Consider the following 17,148-nt stretch of genomic DNA (forward strand, 5'->3'; position numbering starts at 1 on the left):
AACTACACGAATCCGGTTAAAACAAAGTCACGTCTTTGCAGTGTGTGTTTTATTAGCACCGGTTAAAATCTCTAAAGTCACTTGTTTGGTTCAGGTTACTGAATGATTTAAATTCGTGATTGACTGCTGTCACATCAGGCTCGCTAACGTTAGCTAAGGAAGCGATCATCAGGTTTGACCTCAGGCTGAAAGTTTAAGTTCGATGGAGAGCTCACTGGTAAAAGACAACCCGTTACTTCTACCTCTCAACAGTGAGAAAACGATCTATGACGGATTTGTCACTGTCCAGGTAACTTGTTAATGTTAATGTATTTGTGGGATGTTCATTACCGACATAAGAACGACTCTGCAGTCTGCAGTGAGAAATGCATGAATTTAAAAAGATAAGGACAGATTTACTTGTGTGATAGACTTGCTATAACGTGACATTTCGCGAATGTCAAGGAGCCGCTCGTAAATTCGGCTTGCACTTAAAAAGCCTGTGTTTTTGACAGTTGCACCCACCACCTCTTACAGTATGTCAGTGTTAGCAGAACTTAATTATAATAGAATGGGAACAAACTGTATAAGGCGACATTTTGTTTTTAAATCTGGTATTGACGACGTGTTTTATGCCGAACTGAACGTTTGATCCAGCCGTTTCAGACATGGACTAAAATTAAACCAACCCTTAACGTTCCTCTTTCAATATGCAAATAATATTTATATTGTCCAGTTTGTGAATGGAGTTCGGCATGTTCTTCATTGATATGTTAGTTCAATCAACCTTTAGGATATGTTAGTTGTAGTTATAACAAACTTACTAATTTATGTAGTAAATATTTAACTGCAGCCTAGCATTGCAATCATCATACAGCACATTTGTCATTTAACTTCAAGTCATGTTGTGTTTCTAGGAACGAGACTTCAGAATGAGAATATTTCTGCCACCGGATCGACAGCTCAAATGGGCCAAGTACATATGATCATCTCACCTTCTCTTTACAGGAGAGCTATCCCACATGTATCACTGATGTCACAAATTATGCCAACATTTCAATAAATTATAATTGTGTAATAAGGAGCTTGTGTAGTTAGAAGTCCTTACATAGCCTCAGAATATGTTCTGTTTACTGTTTTAGAGTTGTTGTAACTGTTCATAACTTTGTGTTGCAGGCTGCACTGCAGTTGGCAGTTAAAACACCTGTTGCATGGATATGAGCCCATAGTGAAGCAGGTAAACTCTACGCCAGACACACAGCACCAGACCCTGTGCAGTATTTGCTGCTTGTTGCATCATAATAATTGCTGTTGTGTTTTGTCAGCGAGCTTTGATTGAGATCCTGTTGATTGTTGTGTGGTTCATTTATTTATTTATTTGCTTACTTTGGTCGTGTCATTTTTGGCTCCTTTGTGTTCGCTGCCTCATGCCTGGCGTCCTTCCTGTACTCTCTGTCACCCATTAGGCTTTCCTCACTCAGAAGCAAGAGAAAAATATTTTTCACTGTTTAATTAACATCGCCTGGAAAATGTCCCTATTTGTTATGTGGCCCCTCAGGGTTATTTGGATGAGATTGATATTTCACCCCGGGCTGCAAAGTTCATTATTTTCACAGCCTTTAAGCTATCATTAATTATTAAAGCTGGTGGCAGCCCCCATTAATCACAAACACTGTGTTTGATTTGAATGGCTGGCGAGAAGAGAGAAAAAAAAAAAAAAGGAGACACTGTCACTTCATTATCCTCACATACAAGGATGTCTTTTCTCTTTTCTTTGACTCCTCACAGAGGCTGCAGCAGTCGGCTGATCTTGTCAGTTTCTTACTGGAGCTGAAGACTGTCTTGGTAAGGAGGAGAATGACACAGCGGTTAACACGTTCACTTTGACATTGCTGCTTTAAGACTAGGAAGTACATGGGAACCTTCAGGCACTATCAATAAGCCTTGATTGTGAGGCACATGTGTACATATATATTTTGTTAGATGAATGAAAAGTGTAAGTGTAGCCTATGTGCAAGACTCAGCCTTGACTCAGTTTTGCTTCATACATCTTGTTTGTCTTTAGCAGAGAGATGATGGTGCCGAGTGGCTAAGTTGTGTAATGATGTGCATAGTAATCCGGGCTTAAAATAAGAAGCGCTCTCTGCGTCGTTGCAGGAAGTGGGTCTGAAGAGCCGTCCTGAGTGCAGCTCCATCCCACCTCCACAGTATTACTCGCAGCTCATCTCTGAGATGGAGACCATCGGGTGGGACAAGTAAGTGGGGCCTTTAGGAGCAATAACACCGGCTCTGGAGCCAGGTTTTAAATGAGCATTAGCCGCTAACTTTATCAAATGTTAGAGTGCTAGTTGTAATGCAGCATTTCCCATACGCAGGCTCTGCACGGGCAGCCCGCCCAGGTAGATGAAGACCCACCTGAATAGATAAAATCACTCAATTTCACCTTAATTCACTCTTTTCAGACTAACTCATTTTTGGCCACACACCTGTGTGTGTGTGTGTCTGTGTGTGCTGCAGTAACTGAGTGGGAACCAGAGGCTTCTCTGTGTGCAGCCTCCTAGCTAGTGTCTACCAATAGCCTGCATGAGTGGCATTTCAGGGAACATTGCTAACCTGTAGCTACGGAAAATAACATGGGATACACTCTCCCCCTCTAAACTGCATGAGTCTCTGCCCGCACACTGGTCACATGCCGCGCCACCCACCACCACAAATAAACTCTCGACCTGTGGGAAACACTGAAAAGGAAAAAAAAAGCGGTTAAACAGTGCACACCTGGGTCACAGGCTGTCCTTTTCCCTGCTCTGTCTCCACGCTCTGTTCAGACTCAGACGTTTGTCAATGCTCAAATTCTGATTCTATGTTAAGAAACACATGTAGATAAACTAATGCAGAGCTGTCAGATATATCAGGTCACTACAGTATCAGACCGAACCTAACCATAGAATACAGTGACTTCACTTTAACTGTCCTGTATTTGGCTTTAAGCACCAGTAAATGGCCCTGATGTTAACAGTGAGGGTCAGTGTCTCAGTGTCACTGTCACTGTTCAGAGTGTGAACGAATGCACTGTGGTTTTTATTGTAAATCTGCAGTTGTTTCAGGCTTTCGTCAGCTAAATGGTCCATGTGTACGTTCACACATCATATACACTTTGGCTCAGACATGATCTGTTTTCCTCAGCTGACACTAGAGATGAGAGGTGAGAGCTAATGAGAGAGTGGCTGAATAAAATGAAACTAAACAGAAACTGAAATGTAAGGTGATTTGGGTGCTAAAACTCTCAGCAGCACTCAGATTTCAGGTTCTGTACATTGCTGGAAATGAACTGGCTGGAATGCAATAGCACATTTCGAGCACGTTCACCTGCCCAGAAACATCCTGTCCTGCCAGGAAACATCGTGCGAACTTATACTTTTATTTCCGTCACATTTATTTCACCAAACAATTCATCTGATCTTTAAGGGTGGTCCTTAAAGATGAAATGTAACTATGATCCGTGTTACTCAGTAAACTACAGCTGCAGTGCTGCTGAATGAATCGCCGCTAAATGTAAATAGTTGTTTAAATTGGCTTACAGCGAGAATCGAGTGATAATCAAATTATGCTCCCTGTTCTCTTCCCCACTTACATGGTGCTAAGATACTCTGAAAGTAATTTGCCTGCAGACATACTTGCTAATGGAGCTTGTTTCACGATGATCTAGATATCAACACATTGTTTCTCCTCTTCTCTGTTAAAGCTGTGCAAGGAACTTCATCTTCGACAACCAAGAAATAAAAACAGGCCATTGTAAGCAGCTCTTAAGCCAGAGACGGGGAAAAGTTATTACACAAAATGGAACTTAACTAAATATATCTGGAAAACTTTGCTGTTTTAAATGGTTATATGGAGCAGTCCTTGTCTTTTTTTTTTTTTCTTCCCAGCAGTCTAAACTTATTGAAGAGGCTGCAACAACACAGCTCCACATTAACGAATGGCTCTCAGTGACGTCCTTATTTTTAGTTATTGAGTTATAGTTAAATCCGGGTCACATTTAATAACTCTCAGCCCACGTGTGGAGACAGGCCCAGCTAATACCATCGTCTCCACTCGTCAGGAGAGGAGGAGGAGGAGGAGGATGGGGGGGGGGGTGGAGGGTGGAGGGGGGGTAGTTAGTGGAAAGATATCTGTTCTCCCCCAGCTTGGATTAAGCCTTGACTACTACACTCATTTTCCACTCTCCTATTAATGACCATGGCTACAATTATGATATTAGCGAAATGCAAATGGCTCTAATTGAAGAGTCTCAGGTTTTAATAGGAGAAGGGAAGGTGAAGCTATGCTTTATGCTGGAAATGAGACCAACATCATTTTCAGTGTCATGTTACGGTAAGGAGACATTATACACAGTGAACCTCAATCTCCAAAGCACTCGAGTTTCGCTTGGCGTCTTAATTTGTATGGGCTGTGTTAATAGCCACCAGGGGTTTTCAGCTGTAATGCTGTCTGCTGATTGGGCCAGGTTAGCCAGTCTTTCTCTGTATCTCTCTCCCTCTCTCTCTCTCTCTCTCTCTCTCTCTCTCACACTCTGTCTCCATTTCTGCATTTGAGAGTGAGAGCGTGGTCATCTTAATTGGCTGGAGATGGCATACCGCGTGTTAATTAATGGAAAATGAGGTCAAGTAGGTCAGCCGCCATCACTTGGTGGCCCCAAAAACGTGGCCCAGGAAGCTCCGGGGCTCATTACGGGCACAGCTGGCACTCCATGTTCACAGCCTCTCGGTGTACGTACAGAACGTCGTCTCTTCTTATCACAGTGTTATCACTCTGTCACACTGTGTTGCTGCTCCTCTGAGGCCAGTTATAGTGGCTCTCTGACAGCAGGGCTCGGTTGGGCCAACCGGGCCCGGGGCTGAGGGAGTAGATGTTTCCAACATGGATTTTCTTTTTCTTTCTTTCTTTTTTTTTTTTTCCCATCTTTGTTTTTGCTGCATTATTGGGCCATTTAATAAATTGCTCCTATAATCCAGTGATTTAAATGCAATCACAAATGGTATTGGGAGTTATGCAATTACATCCAGCAAATAATGATAAAGTCCTGATTAGTACAGTTAGACTGTAAACCACGCTAATGAATAAATAGGTGTTTTTGTGCACATGCATTATGTTTGAGTGCATGCGTCTTACATTGTCCCCTGTGTATGCCATCATTTTACATGTGACTTACTCATGTCACACACACACACACACACACAAGCGCTGATAGTGCAAAAAAAAAAGTAAGCAACTCTCAAGCCAGAGACAAGGGAAAGTTATTACTGAAACTGTAACTTATTGATATTATTTTCTTTTCCTGACTTCTGCGTATTTTCCCCAGAGGTAAGATGAACATACCGAGGTGTCTATACGGCTGGAAAACGCCGCTGCTTTAAATGGTTATATGGAACAGCCCTTTCTCTGAACTGACTGAAGACGCTGTAACAGCTCAGCTCCACATTAACAAATGGCTCCTAATGACTTCCTTATTTTTAGTTAGAGTTATAGTTAAATCCAGGTGAGGTCTGTTGATCTCAGTGGTCATGAATCACTTTGTCAACACACACAAAAAAATAAAAAATAAAAAATTCAGATACATGCACACACACACACACACATACAAGCACAAATGTGCATGGGGTGCACTGTCTGGAAGTAGCTCACTTGGCTGTGGAGTTGCAAATGGGATGCTCTCATCAGTCTTCCCAGCAGGACATCTGACTGTCACGCTGTTTCCATCATGGCCAAGTAGGGGCGGCAGCTAGTCACTGTTATCCTGGCATGAGACCCCAGAAGAGAGGAGATGGAAATTTGTGTGTTAGCGATGCACCGATGACTTTTTCATTGTCACTACTGTTTGTACAGAGCTAAACCTTAAAAGTGTGGTGATACTGAGCCCGAGTCTGATTTGTCCTCTAATATTGACTCTGCTTTTTAAAATGCAGCTGAATATTATGTTTCCTGCAGTCTTTTTTGCATTAAGCACATTTATTGTTTTACAACTTTAATATCCACCTGGAAATAGGGCCTGGCAATATGGTGTATTTATAATATTGTGATACACAATAGGTATCTTGATATTTTGAAATCTAAAGCTCTTCATAAATGATCCATTCACATCGGTAGGATGATTGTAGATGAAACATCTGTCTGCATTAAAATATTCTTGTTTATGTTCAGTAGTGGTTTCTATTGGAACGGTTGTAAAGCTTTATGCAAAAAGGGGGAAACCACAACAGAATTTAACACAGTTTAACCAAACAGTGTTTATTCAGACCAGGCAACTTTTAACAGCTGTTCAATGATAATAAATGTAGGCACGCTGTAGAGCCTGTATACTGTAGCTCAGTTCTACAGAGCTCTAGCTCAACAAAGACCCTTAACATAAATAAGTCAAAGCAACAAGAACGTGATTGATTTGTAAAACGAAGAAGCCAGAGTCATTTGCCTGTGTGCTGGTTATTCTGCTGTTGTATTTGGTGGGTGTGGACATGTGGACATGCAGAGTTTCTGTATAAAGTCACTTTGGTGCGTCACCTCACTACTTTCACTCACTCCAGGCTCTTTCCCTGTTTCCCTCCACATACAAACACACATCTCACCTTTATGTGTCACACACAGACTAGAACACGCCGCAATATAAGCCGCATATATTCAGCATAGTTCTCACCCCTACTTGGAAATGAACTACATGTGAATTTTGTATTTTTGTATTTTTTATTTTGTAAAACTTTGTATTTTATTGACTGGTTCATTTGGATCCTTGTCACTTTCTTCACTCACACGTCGGCTAACCAGTCTTGCTTGACAAATTTGTGTTTTTACACAAATCTTAGCAATGATTAGTATTTTATGGGTGCGTAGTTTTTGTACCTAAAGTAACCTGGGTGTTTCCCATTAAAGAAGTTCTCAGCTGGCTGTTGTTGGCCTGATAGGTAGCACTGATACAAGCATCGACACATACTTTAAATATGGAAAGTGTGTGTGTGTGTGTGTGTGTGTGTGTGTGTGTGTGTATGTAATGCAGATGATTTTAGAGATAGATGGAGTGGTGATGGAGGGGACACTGTGTAAGCGTGGTAGCAGAAATTTATCTTCGGGTCAGCTTGCAAGAAAGCTAGACTGAGTCGAATCGGCATGACGATGATATCATGTGTTTGCATGGGTAGATGTTCGTGTGCGTGTGACACTTCAACACTGTTGCCCTTCGCCGGCATTTGATTTCAAGTGTGTGAACAAGCAGACACTTTTATGAGTCGGGCAAATCGGACACCGTCTCCCATCATTCCATCACTTCCCTAAGTGTGTGTGTGTGTGTGTGTGTGTGTCATTCCTGAGCACACCGCTCACATCACACCCCTCTACCACACTCCATAAATCCTCAGCAGATATACAGCCATGTCAGCCTCAGCACAGAGCGTCCATCAGAATGTACTGTAAATCTGGAGGAGGACTGTCTAAATCCTTTGTCTCAGATCAGTATTTTGTCTTCGAGTCTCAGTAGACTAGAGACGGACTAGAGCAGCAGTAAATCTGACAGCAGTGTTGATGCATGCTTAGGCCAGATCAGTGTTTTGTCCTCAGCTTCAATAGGTTATAATTAGCTCAGGATGGAGGGGATCTAATTTACAGGTTGACTCAAGCTTGAAAATGGGAACCTACCTTAAGGTCATTGGAAGACACATAATGTTACGAGAGCTTAAATCAGACTCCTGTAACAGCTAAAATCATTGTAATGTTGTTATCATGATCATTATTATTATTATTTTAGGTTGCTTTCTGTTAGCAGTCAGTTGTCCAGTCGTGTCCTGTCTAGCTGTCTTTAAGCAAACAACCACAACAGAACAATAACATTAACACCCCAAATACCCAATTTTCCACCTGGAATTACTAAGCACTTCTTATCTGAATTCTGCCTGCATTATGATTGGATTTCAGTATGCAGATTATATAGGCGGAGCTGGTGGACTTGACAACAAGGCTCTCAGGTCAAGGGAAGAGATGAAGGAAACTCTCAAAGGTTCAAGGACTAATGCTGCCAGACTGCAAGAGGCATCTGTAAGCCACTTTTCAGTAGCCCTGTTAACTTAAATGCTTAACACTAAGGTAAGGTAATCAAGGCCAGTCTGTCAGACAGGAGGAGGTGGAGTTATTCACAAATCCAGCTGACACAGCCAGCATCAGAATTCATTTGGAGTCTTTTCTTTTGAGACCTAATGAGTGTAGGTTCATTATTCACTCCTCTTTTAGCTCTGTTTTGGTCTCCACCAGCTCCTAAGAAAACATATCTGGCTCCTGAGCTGCTAAATGCTGTTCACCAGCTGATCTCTAACTGTGTCTGTCTGCTGTTTGCTGCTGGGCAGGTACTGCACAAAGGGTTTACTAAGGCTGCTTTAATAATCCTGCTGTCACTGGAAACTGTCTTTGTCTTCACCCGCTTATCCAGATCCGGGATAAAAACTAGGTTAATGAAAATGGGGAGACTAAACCAGACAGTAAAACTTTGCTGCGGAAGAATGCAAATTAGAATTTGGAGGAAATGACTTGTAGTTGTGTCCTGTTGGATCTGGGTGTTAATGTGGAGCCTGGTGTCACTGTGTTGGTATCCACAGTCATAAATCTGAAGGCAGAGCTGATGTCTCAGTATTGCTCTTTGCTGCTGTGATTAATGATGGATGATGGCAGTTGTCAGTGCACAGTGTTATGTGTACACTTCTCTGCGAATGGATGTTGATTTATTGCGTATGTGTTGTGTGTCCATCTTCAGGCTGCTGTCCATAGACACAGAGTTCCGAACATTAAGACTGAAAGCGCAGGACTTCTCTGGAAGGCAGCACATTCTCACTATTAAACTCCAGTCTAAGGTAAGACACACACTCCTGCACACACAGGAACACACACACAGTTTACTGTAAGGACTGAATAATCTTCACAATTATTCATCGTCAAATGGGAAACTCTACAGCTTGATGTTGACCTGCAGCCGATCCAAATCCAAACAGGTCGACTGCGCCAAGCGCATTTTGGATGTTCAGTTCGCTGACAGCAAATGAGTGATTTACATCTGCTCCCCTAAATCTAGGTCAAACTGGAGAGGGTGTGGAAAGGCACGATAACTCGCTGTGACTAAGATGTAGCACAGATAAAACATCTATACACAGACCCGAGCATGATGGGAAAGCTTCCTCCATGCATAGAGAAAACCAATACACCCACACTCATCTGCATAGCTGCTGTCTCTGCTCGCTGCTATTAAGAGAAGTACACAGAACCTGTACCTGCTGCAGGTACAGTAAATGTGGAATAGTACGGCAGAGGGCAGGGTGTTTGAAATGTTTGTATGTCACAGATGTCCAGACTGTCAGATAAGAGGTGACAGATTGAGTTTAATGGCGTTTCGTTCCAGGAAAAATGTGTCGATTTTGGTTCATTTCAATACTGAACTCTAGATGTGTCTAAACCAAACTCTAATGTACAAATCATACGGTCATGAAGAACCTGGAATAGACATGGAATTTGAAATTTGCATTTTGCAAGGCCTGGAAAAGTTTTGAAAAATCATGAAAGCAGAGAAAGGTTTTGAGTCTTGGGGGCAAAAAAAAAAGGATAAATAATCCAGTGTGGTCCGATGAATCAGTCCAAATGTGGATGAACCCTGATTGTTGTGTGTGAGAATCATCTTGCAAATTCTCAGAATCTGATCATTTATTATGAATTAAATTATGGTGACGTTAAAGTACTCCTCATGTTGCTGGTAACCCCCTATAATAGGCTTAAGCGTCCTTGTGAGTCCCCAGGCCAGGCCAGGCGGACCGGAGCCAGCATTTTACCCAGATTATGTAAATCACTGTATTTCAAAGTAAAATCATAGTGAAGCAATACACAACAACTAGAGTGTGTTTATAAATCACATGGATGTGTTGATTAAAGCATAAATTAAAAACAATACTTTTTTTTTAATTATTATTAATTATTAGTTAAAGATGTGTTTCTCACGCCTGCCTCTTTGAAACTCTTTTCTAAAAATCTTAGAATAGAACTTCTCTGGCAGGATTTTAAGTACCCCATAGTGATAGTGGTGCACAGTCTAGGGAATGGTGGGTGGGTGGCATGGTGAGGTGGTGCTTACCTAAGCCCAGATGACATCCACTGGGGACAGGGAAGGGTGGTGGGACCCCACTCTGTGCCCACCTGCCCAACTGGCCCTCCTCACCCCTCTGGCACCCGGTAAAAAATAGCTTGGAGTCCTCCCCACGTTCCAGCTGCTTCCATCAGATCCGGCGCCAGGTCATCCCTCACCAGGCACAGCTAGGGAGGAGGCAGCACTGGCACGGACACATGGAGGCTCGGCTGGCAGGGGAGTGAGAAGGGAAGCGCGCTGGGAAAGGACAGAGAGGAGTGTGATGTTGAAGGTGAAAGGAGGGAGGAAGTCTGGCTTGTATGTCCTGAACAAGCTTCTCACTGAAGACCTTGTGAAGTTTTGGCTGACTTACACAGAAGATAGTATTCAAATAGCTCAGTGACAACTAATAAGTACAAACAAATAAAGACCAGTTACTATAATAAACCATTAAGGAATGTAAAATTACCTGTACTTTAATAGCTAACGTGGTCAGTTCATTATGATGTACATTTGCACAGCATAGATTCCACCAGTAAAATTCTACACACGTATGCACTGATTTTCTCTTTTTAACAGAAATACTGTTTTCATCCACTAATTATTACCTTTGAAAAAACAACACTTCCTGCACATTTCACATTAAAAGCCTGCAAAGAACAATGGGGATTATGCCCTTTATCAAAACAACAGGTAAACTTGGACAAAGCACTTTGTGTTTGCATTAACAGCAAATGGCATCAGCCAGTAAGTTCAAACGGGAGCAGAGAACAAAATGGAGTTTTTGTTTTTCACTACAATATAACTAAGATCGCAATAAACTGGAAAATGAGAAGGGAAGGCCTGTTTCAGATAAATGTCTGATTCACTCTGCAGTTGCACTCACAAAGAAACAATACAAAATCTACTGTAAGTTAAAGAAACTCATGGACACAAAGGTCAGGGCTTTAGTGATCTGAAGTCCTATCTTTTGCACCCACAGCACCCTGAAGAGGCCCCTGAATGCTCAGCTGACCTGCCGGTCCCCCTGGTCGTTACGTGGACGCCACAGGTATGTAAAGAAACTATGTGTAACCAAACAATTCTTCCAACTGTCAGCTGAATTTCTAACCCAGACTCGAAATTCTGCTGATAGCCATTCTTCTGTCGGTTCTCCAGAGCTGATGCAAACAATTTAAAAGAAAATCATTAAATCATTAAATAATAAAAGGAAACTGTTTTTTCTTAGTGTTTGACAAATTATAAATCCAGTAAAGTCATAATGCACTAACCAATGAGCCGTAAACCACAATATGCATCTCACACATCAAAATATTCCTCTGTTTTATGTTTATCTGACTTTGTGCTCTTCCTGTAACTTCAAATAACAGAGAGTTTAAACTCTGTGGGGGAAAACAAAAATCAAAACTGATATTTTCCATCTGAAAGAAAGACACCACAAGAATTAACATTAAACATCAGCAGTCAGGCTGTGAAAGTCTGTCTCTGAGGTCAGATATTTGGGTTTGTGGTAGACTTCATTTAAAGTTTGACAAAAGTGAAAATGGCCAGCGAGCCGGTAAAGGTCAGCCTCCTTTATACTGCTCTTAATGATTAAGAAATGTACATTCATGCGGCTCATTTCATGCATTCTATAATTTTCACAACATTTCTCATCATTCCAGGCAAGGTCCACTGTGATTAAATTCCTGAAAACGTCTGCATGATAATGCACTAAAGGAACTTCAAATAAAAAAAAAAAAAAGTTCTTAGGATGTGACACTTTTGAACTTTTATTAGTTTCACTTAACTTTAGCAGCGCTGCGCTCATCTGTAACTCAGCTGTGAAACGTACTTGTATACGAAAGGTTATAAAACCTTTGGGTTAAATACTAGTGTGAAGTGCTGCAGTGCAGCGTTTATGGTGTAGGCATGATATGTGACTGATCTGTGCATGTAAAAATACAACAAAAAACTAACAACACAACACACACACACACCACTGCAAGGTCATAGGTTGGATTTCACTAGTGGGGTCAACATAACAAAGCTCTACATTATTTATATAAATATATATTTAAAAAACTAAACTTAACTTTTGTCATAAAACATTTTTTTATAGCACTGAAAAGTTGAAGTTCATCCCTGACCTCAGAAAGAGCAGGAAATGTCAATGTTATTTCCTGCCTCTGAGATCAGTCTGGTAAAAAAAAACAAAAAACGAATTATGATGAAACCGGTTGTCGTGGTTTCACGAATACTGGTAGTCCAACAAAAAAAAAAAAATAATTAAAAATTCTTCTAAATTGCTATCTTATTTACGCACTAACCCTACTTAGAATCACATTTAGTTGCATGGTGACAGATGGTTGGATTTCTTTCAGCCCTAAACACAGTCTGCAGCTCTTCCTGTCAGGCTGCACGGAGCTGGATTCATGTTTGAAACGAGGGGTAAACAGCAGTCTCGCTCCAGATATCAGCTGCTTTTTGATTGATAAAGAAAAATCCAAGAAGCCCAAACTGACCAATCACAGCTCTTTCTTCATGTGGAAACTCGACAGGCTCTGTAGCTCCATGTATGTCAGCTGCGGCATGTACGTGGGTTAGCTCGAAAGCTACACCTCGCGACGCACAACGACAAATCCGCCTTAATGGTGTGAAGACACAGGAGGCATTTCAGCCACGTTTTTCAGTCATTTATCTCAGACGCATCTGATGGAACAGACACACTCCTGTTGATGCTGCTGACACACGAGTGCACCGCGTCTTTCAGCTCCAACCTCATCATTAAATTTACTGATGACACAACAGTGGTGCGCCTCATCAGAAACAAGAGAAGACATGGACCTACACTGACAGCGTGGTGTGAGACCAACAACCTGTCCCTAAACATGGACACAGAGAAGGAGGCTATCTTCAGAAAGATGCCGCACAGACCACACACCACTGACCATCGAGGGCACGGCTGTGAACAAAGTTTCTGTGAGTGTAGATCAGAGAAGACCTCTCTTTGACTTCACACAGGACAGTACTTTGTATTCTGCACGCAGCACTTCCTGTGTCAGCGGCAGAAGGTGAGCCTGCCTCCACCCGTCCTCACCATGAAACACCACAGAGAGAGCATCCTGACCACCTGTCAGTGTCTGCTATGGGAACTGCAAGCACAGTGAGCACAGTGGAGAGGGTCATCATCATCATCAGTGTGTCTCTCCCCTCCACAGTGAACCCACAAGGCCCCCGGTGTTGTGAATGACCCCACACACCCCATTCGCTTGAAGTCTGTTTTACACACGACTGCAGTGATAGTGTATCTCAGCTCTGCACGCTGTTAAAATGGGAATGACCTGCACTCGTCACTGTGCATGAACACATCCTGTGTAGAATCAGACTGAGCACTGAAGCTGCTAACATGCTACATGTGCTGTGTAAACATGCTGTAAGGCCCCAAAGGGCAGCCATGGAGCCGCAGAGGTTAAACTCAGAACAGTTTGTTACATGTCATCATTTGTAAACAGACATGGTGGATCGACATGTCGTAGACATTTCGGGGTTGCATCAAATTTCCAGCTGTTATATTGCGAGGATTAGCCTGTCTCATTCCCGTATTTGGCAAATGGATTTGATATTTTTCAGGTTCTTTTTTGTTGGTCCTCAGAGCCTCAGACGTGGACATCGTGATGTTTCCCCTCAGTCTTTTGTTGGTGTGACGCTCTGCGGCCATTTGAGCCTCAACCCGTGATTAAAGCGCTGCACTAATACACTTGAGTCGCCCTCTGCTACCCGTTGCATAATTTGCCAAAACACCTCTCCTCCTGCTCTATTAAGACATTTTCTTTCAGCCCCTCAAATTTCGTCCACTGTAATTGGCAATGAAGTGCTTTGTTGTAAAACCAGCTGTGGGCTCTTTGTATGTCTTTGCCTCCTCGTTATTGTTGTTTGCCGTCTTGCTTCTCTCCCTCCAACTCTGCTTTTCATCTCTGCCACTGCCTCAGAGTCTGTGTGTCACTTACTCACTGTAGCCTGCACACACACACACTCACACACACACACACACACACAGATGTCTTGTTTTTTTACAGTCACAAACAGTCGCTTTGTCAATCATAAAAACTACTGCTCCATATCTGAGCATTGCATTTCTGTTTCAAATATATTGTGTGTGTGTGTGTGTGTGTTGCTGAGCTGATACATGGCAGGCGTACAGTGAGGACCAGCTTAGAACAGCGCTACCGTATGGAGCCTGTCTGCCTGCTGTGCTGTTGATGGATCTCTCCCACACTGCAACTTGAAGTGTGTGTGGATGTGTGTGTGCATGTGCTTACGTCTGTGCCAAGTGTGTTTTTGTCTGATGTGTGAAGGGTGTGTGTGCGTGCGTGTGTGTGTGTGTGTGTGTGTGTGTGTGTGTGTGTGTGTGTGTGGCGGGGGGAAGGGCTTGTCTGTCGGCAGTCCTGACATGTTCATTTGAATGAGTAATTATTGCTTGCTCTGTTGCAGGGCCAAGACGTGCCACTCTGTGCATTTGTGTGAAACTAGAATGGGAAGAAAAATAAAGCTGTGTGTGTGTGTGTGTAGTTTGTGTCCTTTGTGCTTGCAGACTATACGAAGGGTATTTTTAACCACCAAAACCTGCATGTATTAAGATACTGAGGAAGTTTCAGTGTGAATAAAAATGTGAATGTGTGTGTGTGTGTGTGTGTGTGGACTGAGGATTGATGCAGTAGTAGTGAAAAAAATAATGCTGAAATTATTACATCATGATAGATACCAATTGGTTCGTTTATTGTTTTTGTAATTAATAATTACATCTATGAAATTGCTCCATAATGCTCACTTTTCTGATCAATAGACTGAAACTTGTAGGATGTGAGCCTATATAGCCCTGTAGTTTGGACTCATGGCCCCTCATCATATAACATATGTCTCTGTGCAGTTTGGCCAAAGAGTGATATCACCATTTTATTTATTTCAGTAGTTTGTGCTGAGGAGGTGAAATATTTCAGTATTTAACAAGAAGAGAGCAAGATTGAGAAAAATAAAAAACTTAAAAAAAAAACATAGGCCACATATCTCCACGTATCTCCTTTTCTCTCCCATCCCATTAATCATCTCACAACCATAAGATTTACCCTCCTCTCAACTCTTTGGTCCTGATTGCCACCTTAGGATTAAGAAAACCCCAGGCTTTCATTTTACTTGGATCTGAACCAGTCACATACAAAAAAAATATAAATAAATAAATAAAATTTGGGGGAAAAAAGAGAGGCTGTAACCAAAAACTATTTGGATTTTTTTAAATTTAATTTATGATGTGAAAGATTTCTGAAAAAGTTATCGCTATTCAAATGTATTTTTTAATTTTACTGATTCGACCTAATTGTTGTATATCGCATTTTCCTTTCAGTATTTAAGATTTTTATTTTTGCTTCACTATTTGACATGAGCCAAAAATGAAGTAATAAGAGTAAAGAGAAAGGGTCGGGTAATCTGACAGTATACAGGCTACTTTGGTTTCATTTTTGATACTGTACTTTGGTCATGTGATGACACCTCAGTTTGCTGAAGAAGATCATTGTAAACAGTCAAAAGCTACAGAGAATGCTAGTAAGTTAGCATTAGGTTTATAGCACAGATACAGTCGTAACTTTTACAACCATTACAAACATGATGCTGCATTATAGTACAGTTCTATGAAAAGTCTCAGATTTTTTTACAGTAGTGAAAGAATTATTCTTAATTCCTTTGTAAATTAGCGGCTGCTCATTGACTAAAGGATTTATTGAAAATAGGTTAAAAAGAGTTGAGCTCAGTAGCATCCATGTAAAGAGTGGATTCTTTGAGCCTGGCTGCTTTTAAGAGCTAAATTGGGGTCAGTCAGAGATATCATAAATAGATAAAGAGGACTGATTGAGATGGCCAAGGAGCAAATCTCTGCTCAGATTCAGCGTCTTTCATACTTTCTTACAGCCTCTTCCACCCTCACCCATGTTCTTCTCTCAGATACACCGAGAATTCAATTACCGGCTCTTCTTTTTTTTCTTTTTTTTTTTCCCTTTCTGAACTGGGCTTAGCGTAGTTATCCTTAGCAGTAACTGTAATCATGCCACTGGCATTAATTGGGCTGTAATTGCTGAGGCTCTCAGCACCTGGACGATGCTTAATTGTGTGCACTGTGCTGGCACAATGACCCATAATTTTTGGTTCATTTTTTCCCCTAATTTTTTCCTTCTCATTCCATCTGTATTGCTCTCCCACACCTCCATCAGCCTCCCTTTCTCTCCTCTTATGTGTGTGTGTGTGTGTGTGTGTGTGTGTATATACGAACGTGTGCACCTTAAGTTGTTTCAGTTTTAACCAACTGGTAGATTGCTATCTGCACTTCTCGGTTCACTCCAGTTGCCTCAGATGAGACAGTAGAAGTCTTGGTTGTATGAGAGACTGAGGTCTCAGTGTGCTATTTGGTTGGAATCACAAAGTAATAATGACGTTAAACAATTCGGGTGAGTGCGCTCTCTCTGTGTCGCGAGGCATTTCATTCAGGAATTAGCTTTATTTTAACCTTAACTGCAGGGCTGCAACTTAATAGATATCTGATTAATTGTGAGGTCCATAACATGTCAGAAAACCCTTAAATATGCTGATCACAGTTTCTCAGAGCACATGTTGATGATATGGAAATCACGTGTTACTAACAGCAAAATCCAAAACAATTTATCGTCATATAGAAGAAAAGAATAAGAAAAGCAGCAAATCCTCACATTTAAGAAGCTGGAACCAGAGAGTTTGGAATTTCCGCTTTATAAATGACTTAAACAGTTAATCCATGATCAGAATAGTTGCCTATTAGTTCTCTGTGAATCAGTTTATGGAGTGTTAGCTGTAGTCCTTCAGTGTTTTAAATATTTCCCACTGTCACATTACAATATGGATGTTTCAGTTTAAATTAAAAATAAATTTGATAAAAATCTAACCCAGGTATGAAAAAAGCAGCCTGGACTGTTTTTTCTTTCCTCTGACAGTTTGTCAAGAAATAGCTCAGCATATATCTAACTGGC

General features: G+C 41.5%; 1 protein-coding gene and 1 long non-coding RNA gene across 2 annotated transcripts in view; one reads left to right on the forward strand and one right to left on the reverse strand.

The window, feature by feature from the left end:
* LOC121189695 overlaps positions 1-17,148 on the reverse strand; it is a 50,283-nt gene that overhangs the window by 32,893 nt on the left and 242 nt on the right. Inside the window, exons 2-3 of the long non-coding RNA XR_005894902.1 lie at positions 10,127-10,375; positions 5,662-5,773 (exon numbers count right to left, since the gene is read on the reverse strand). This is a non-coding gene — a long non-coding RNA (uncharacterized LOC121189695). The remainder of the gene's footprint in view (positions 1-5,661; positions 5,774-10,126; positions 10,376-17,148) is intronic.
* fancl (FA complementation group L) overlaps positions 1-17,148 on the forward strand; it is a 23,196-nt gene continuing 6,048 nt past the window's right edge. The window contains exons 1-7 of the mRNA XM_041050078.1: positions 1-289; positions 897-955; positions 1,156-1,216; positions 1,768-1,824; positions 2,137-2,234; positions 8,765-8,861; positions 11,100-11,168. Coding sequence (XP_040906012.1) covers positions 203-289; positions 897-955; positions 1,156-1,216; positions 1,768-1,824; positions 2,137-2,234; positions 8,765-8,861; positions 11,100-11,168 — 528 coding nt within the window. The 5' untranslated portion in view covers positions 1-202. The remainder of the gene's footprint in view (positions 290-896; positions 956-1,155; positions 1,217-1,767; positions 1,825-2,136; positions 2,235-8,764; positions 8,862-11,099; positions 11,169-17,148) is intronic.

Source organism: Toxotes jaculatrix, chromosome 11, assembly GCF_017976425.1.
Source record: "Toxotes jaculatrix isolate fToxJac2 chromosome 11, fToxJac2.pri, whole genome shotgun sequence".
NCBI lineage: Eukaryota > Metazoa > Chordata > Actinopteri > Toxotidae > Toxotes > Toxotes jaculatrix.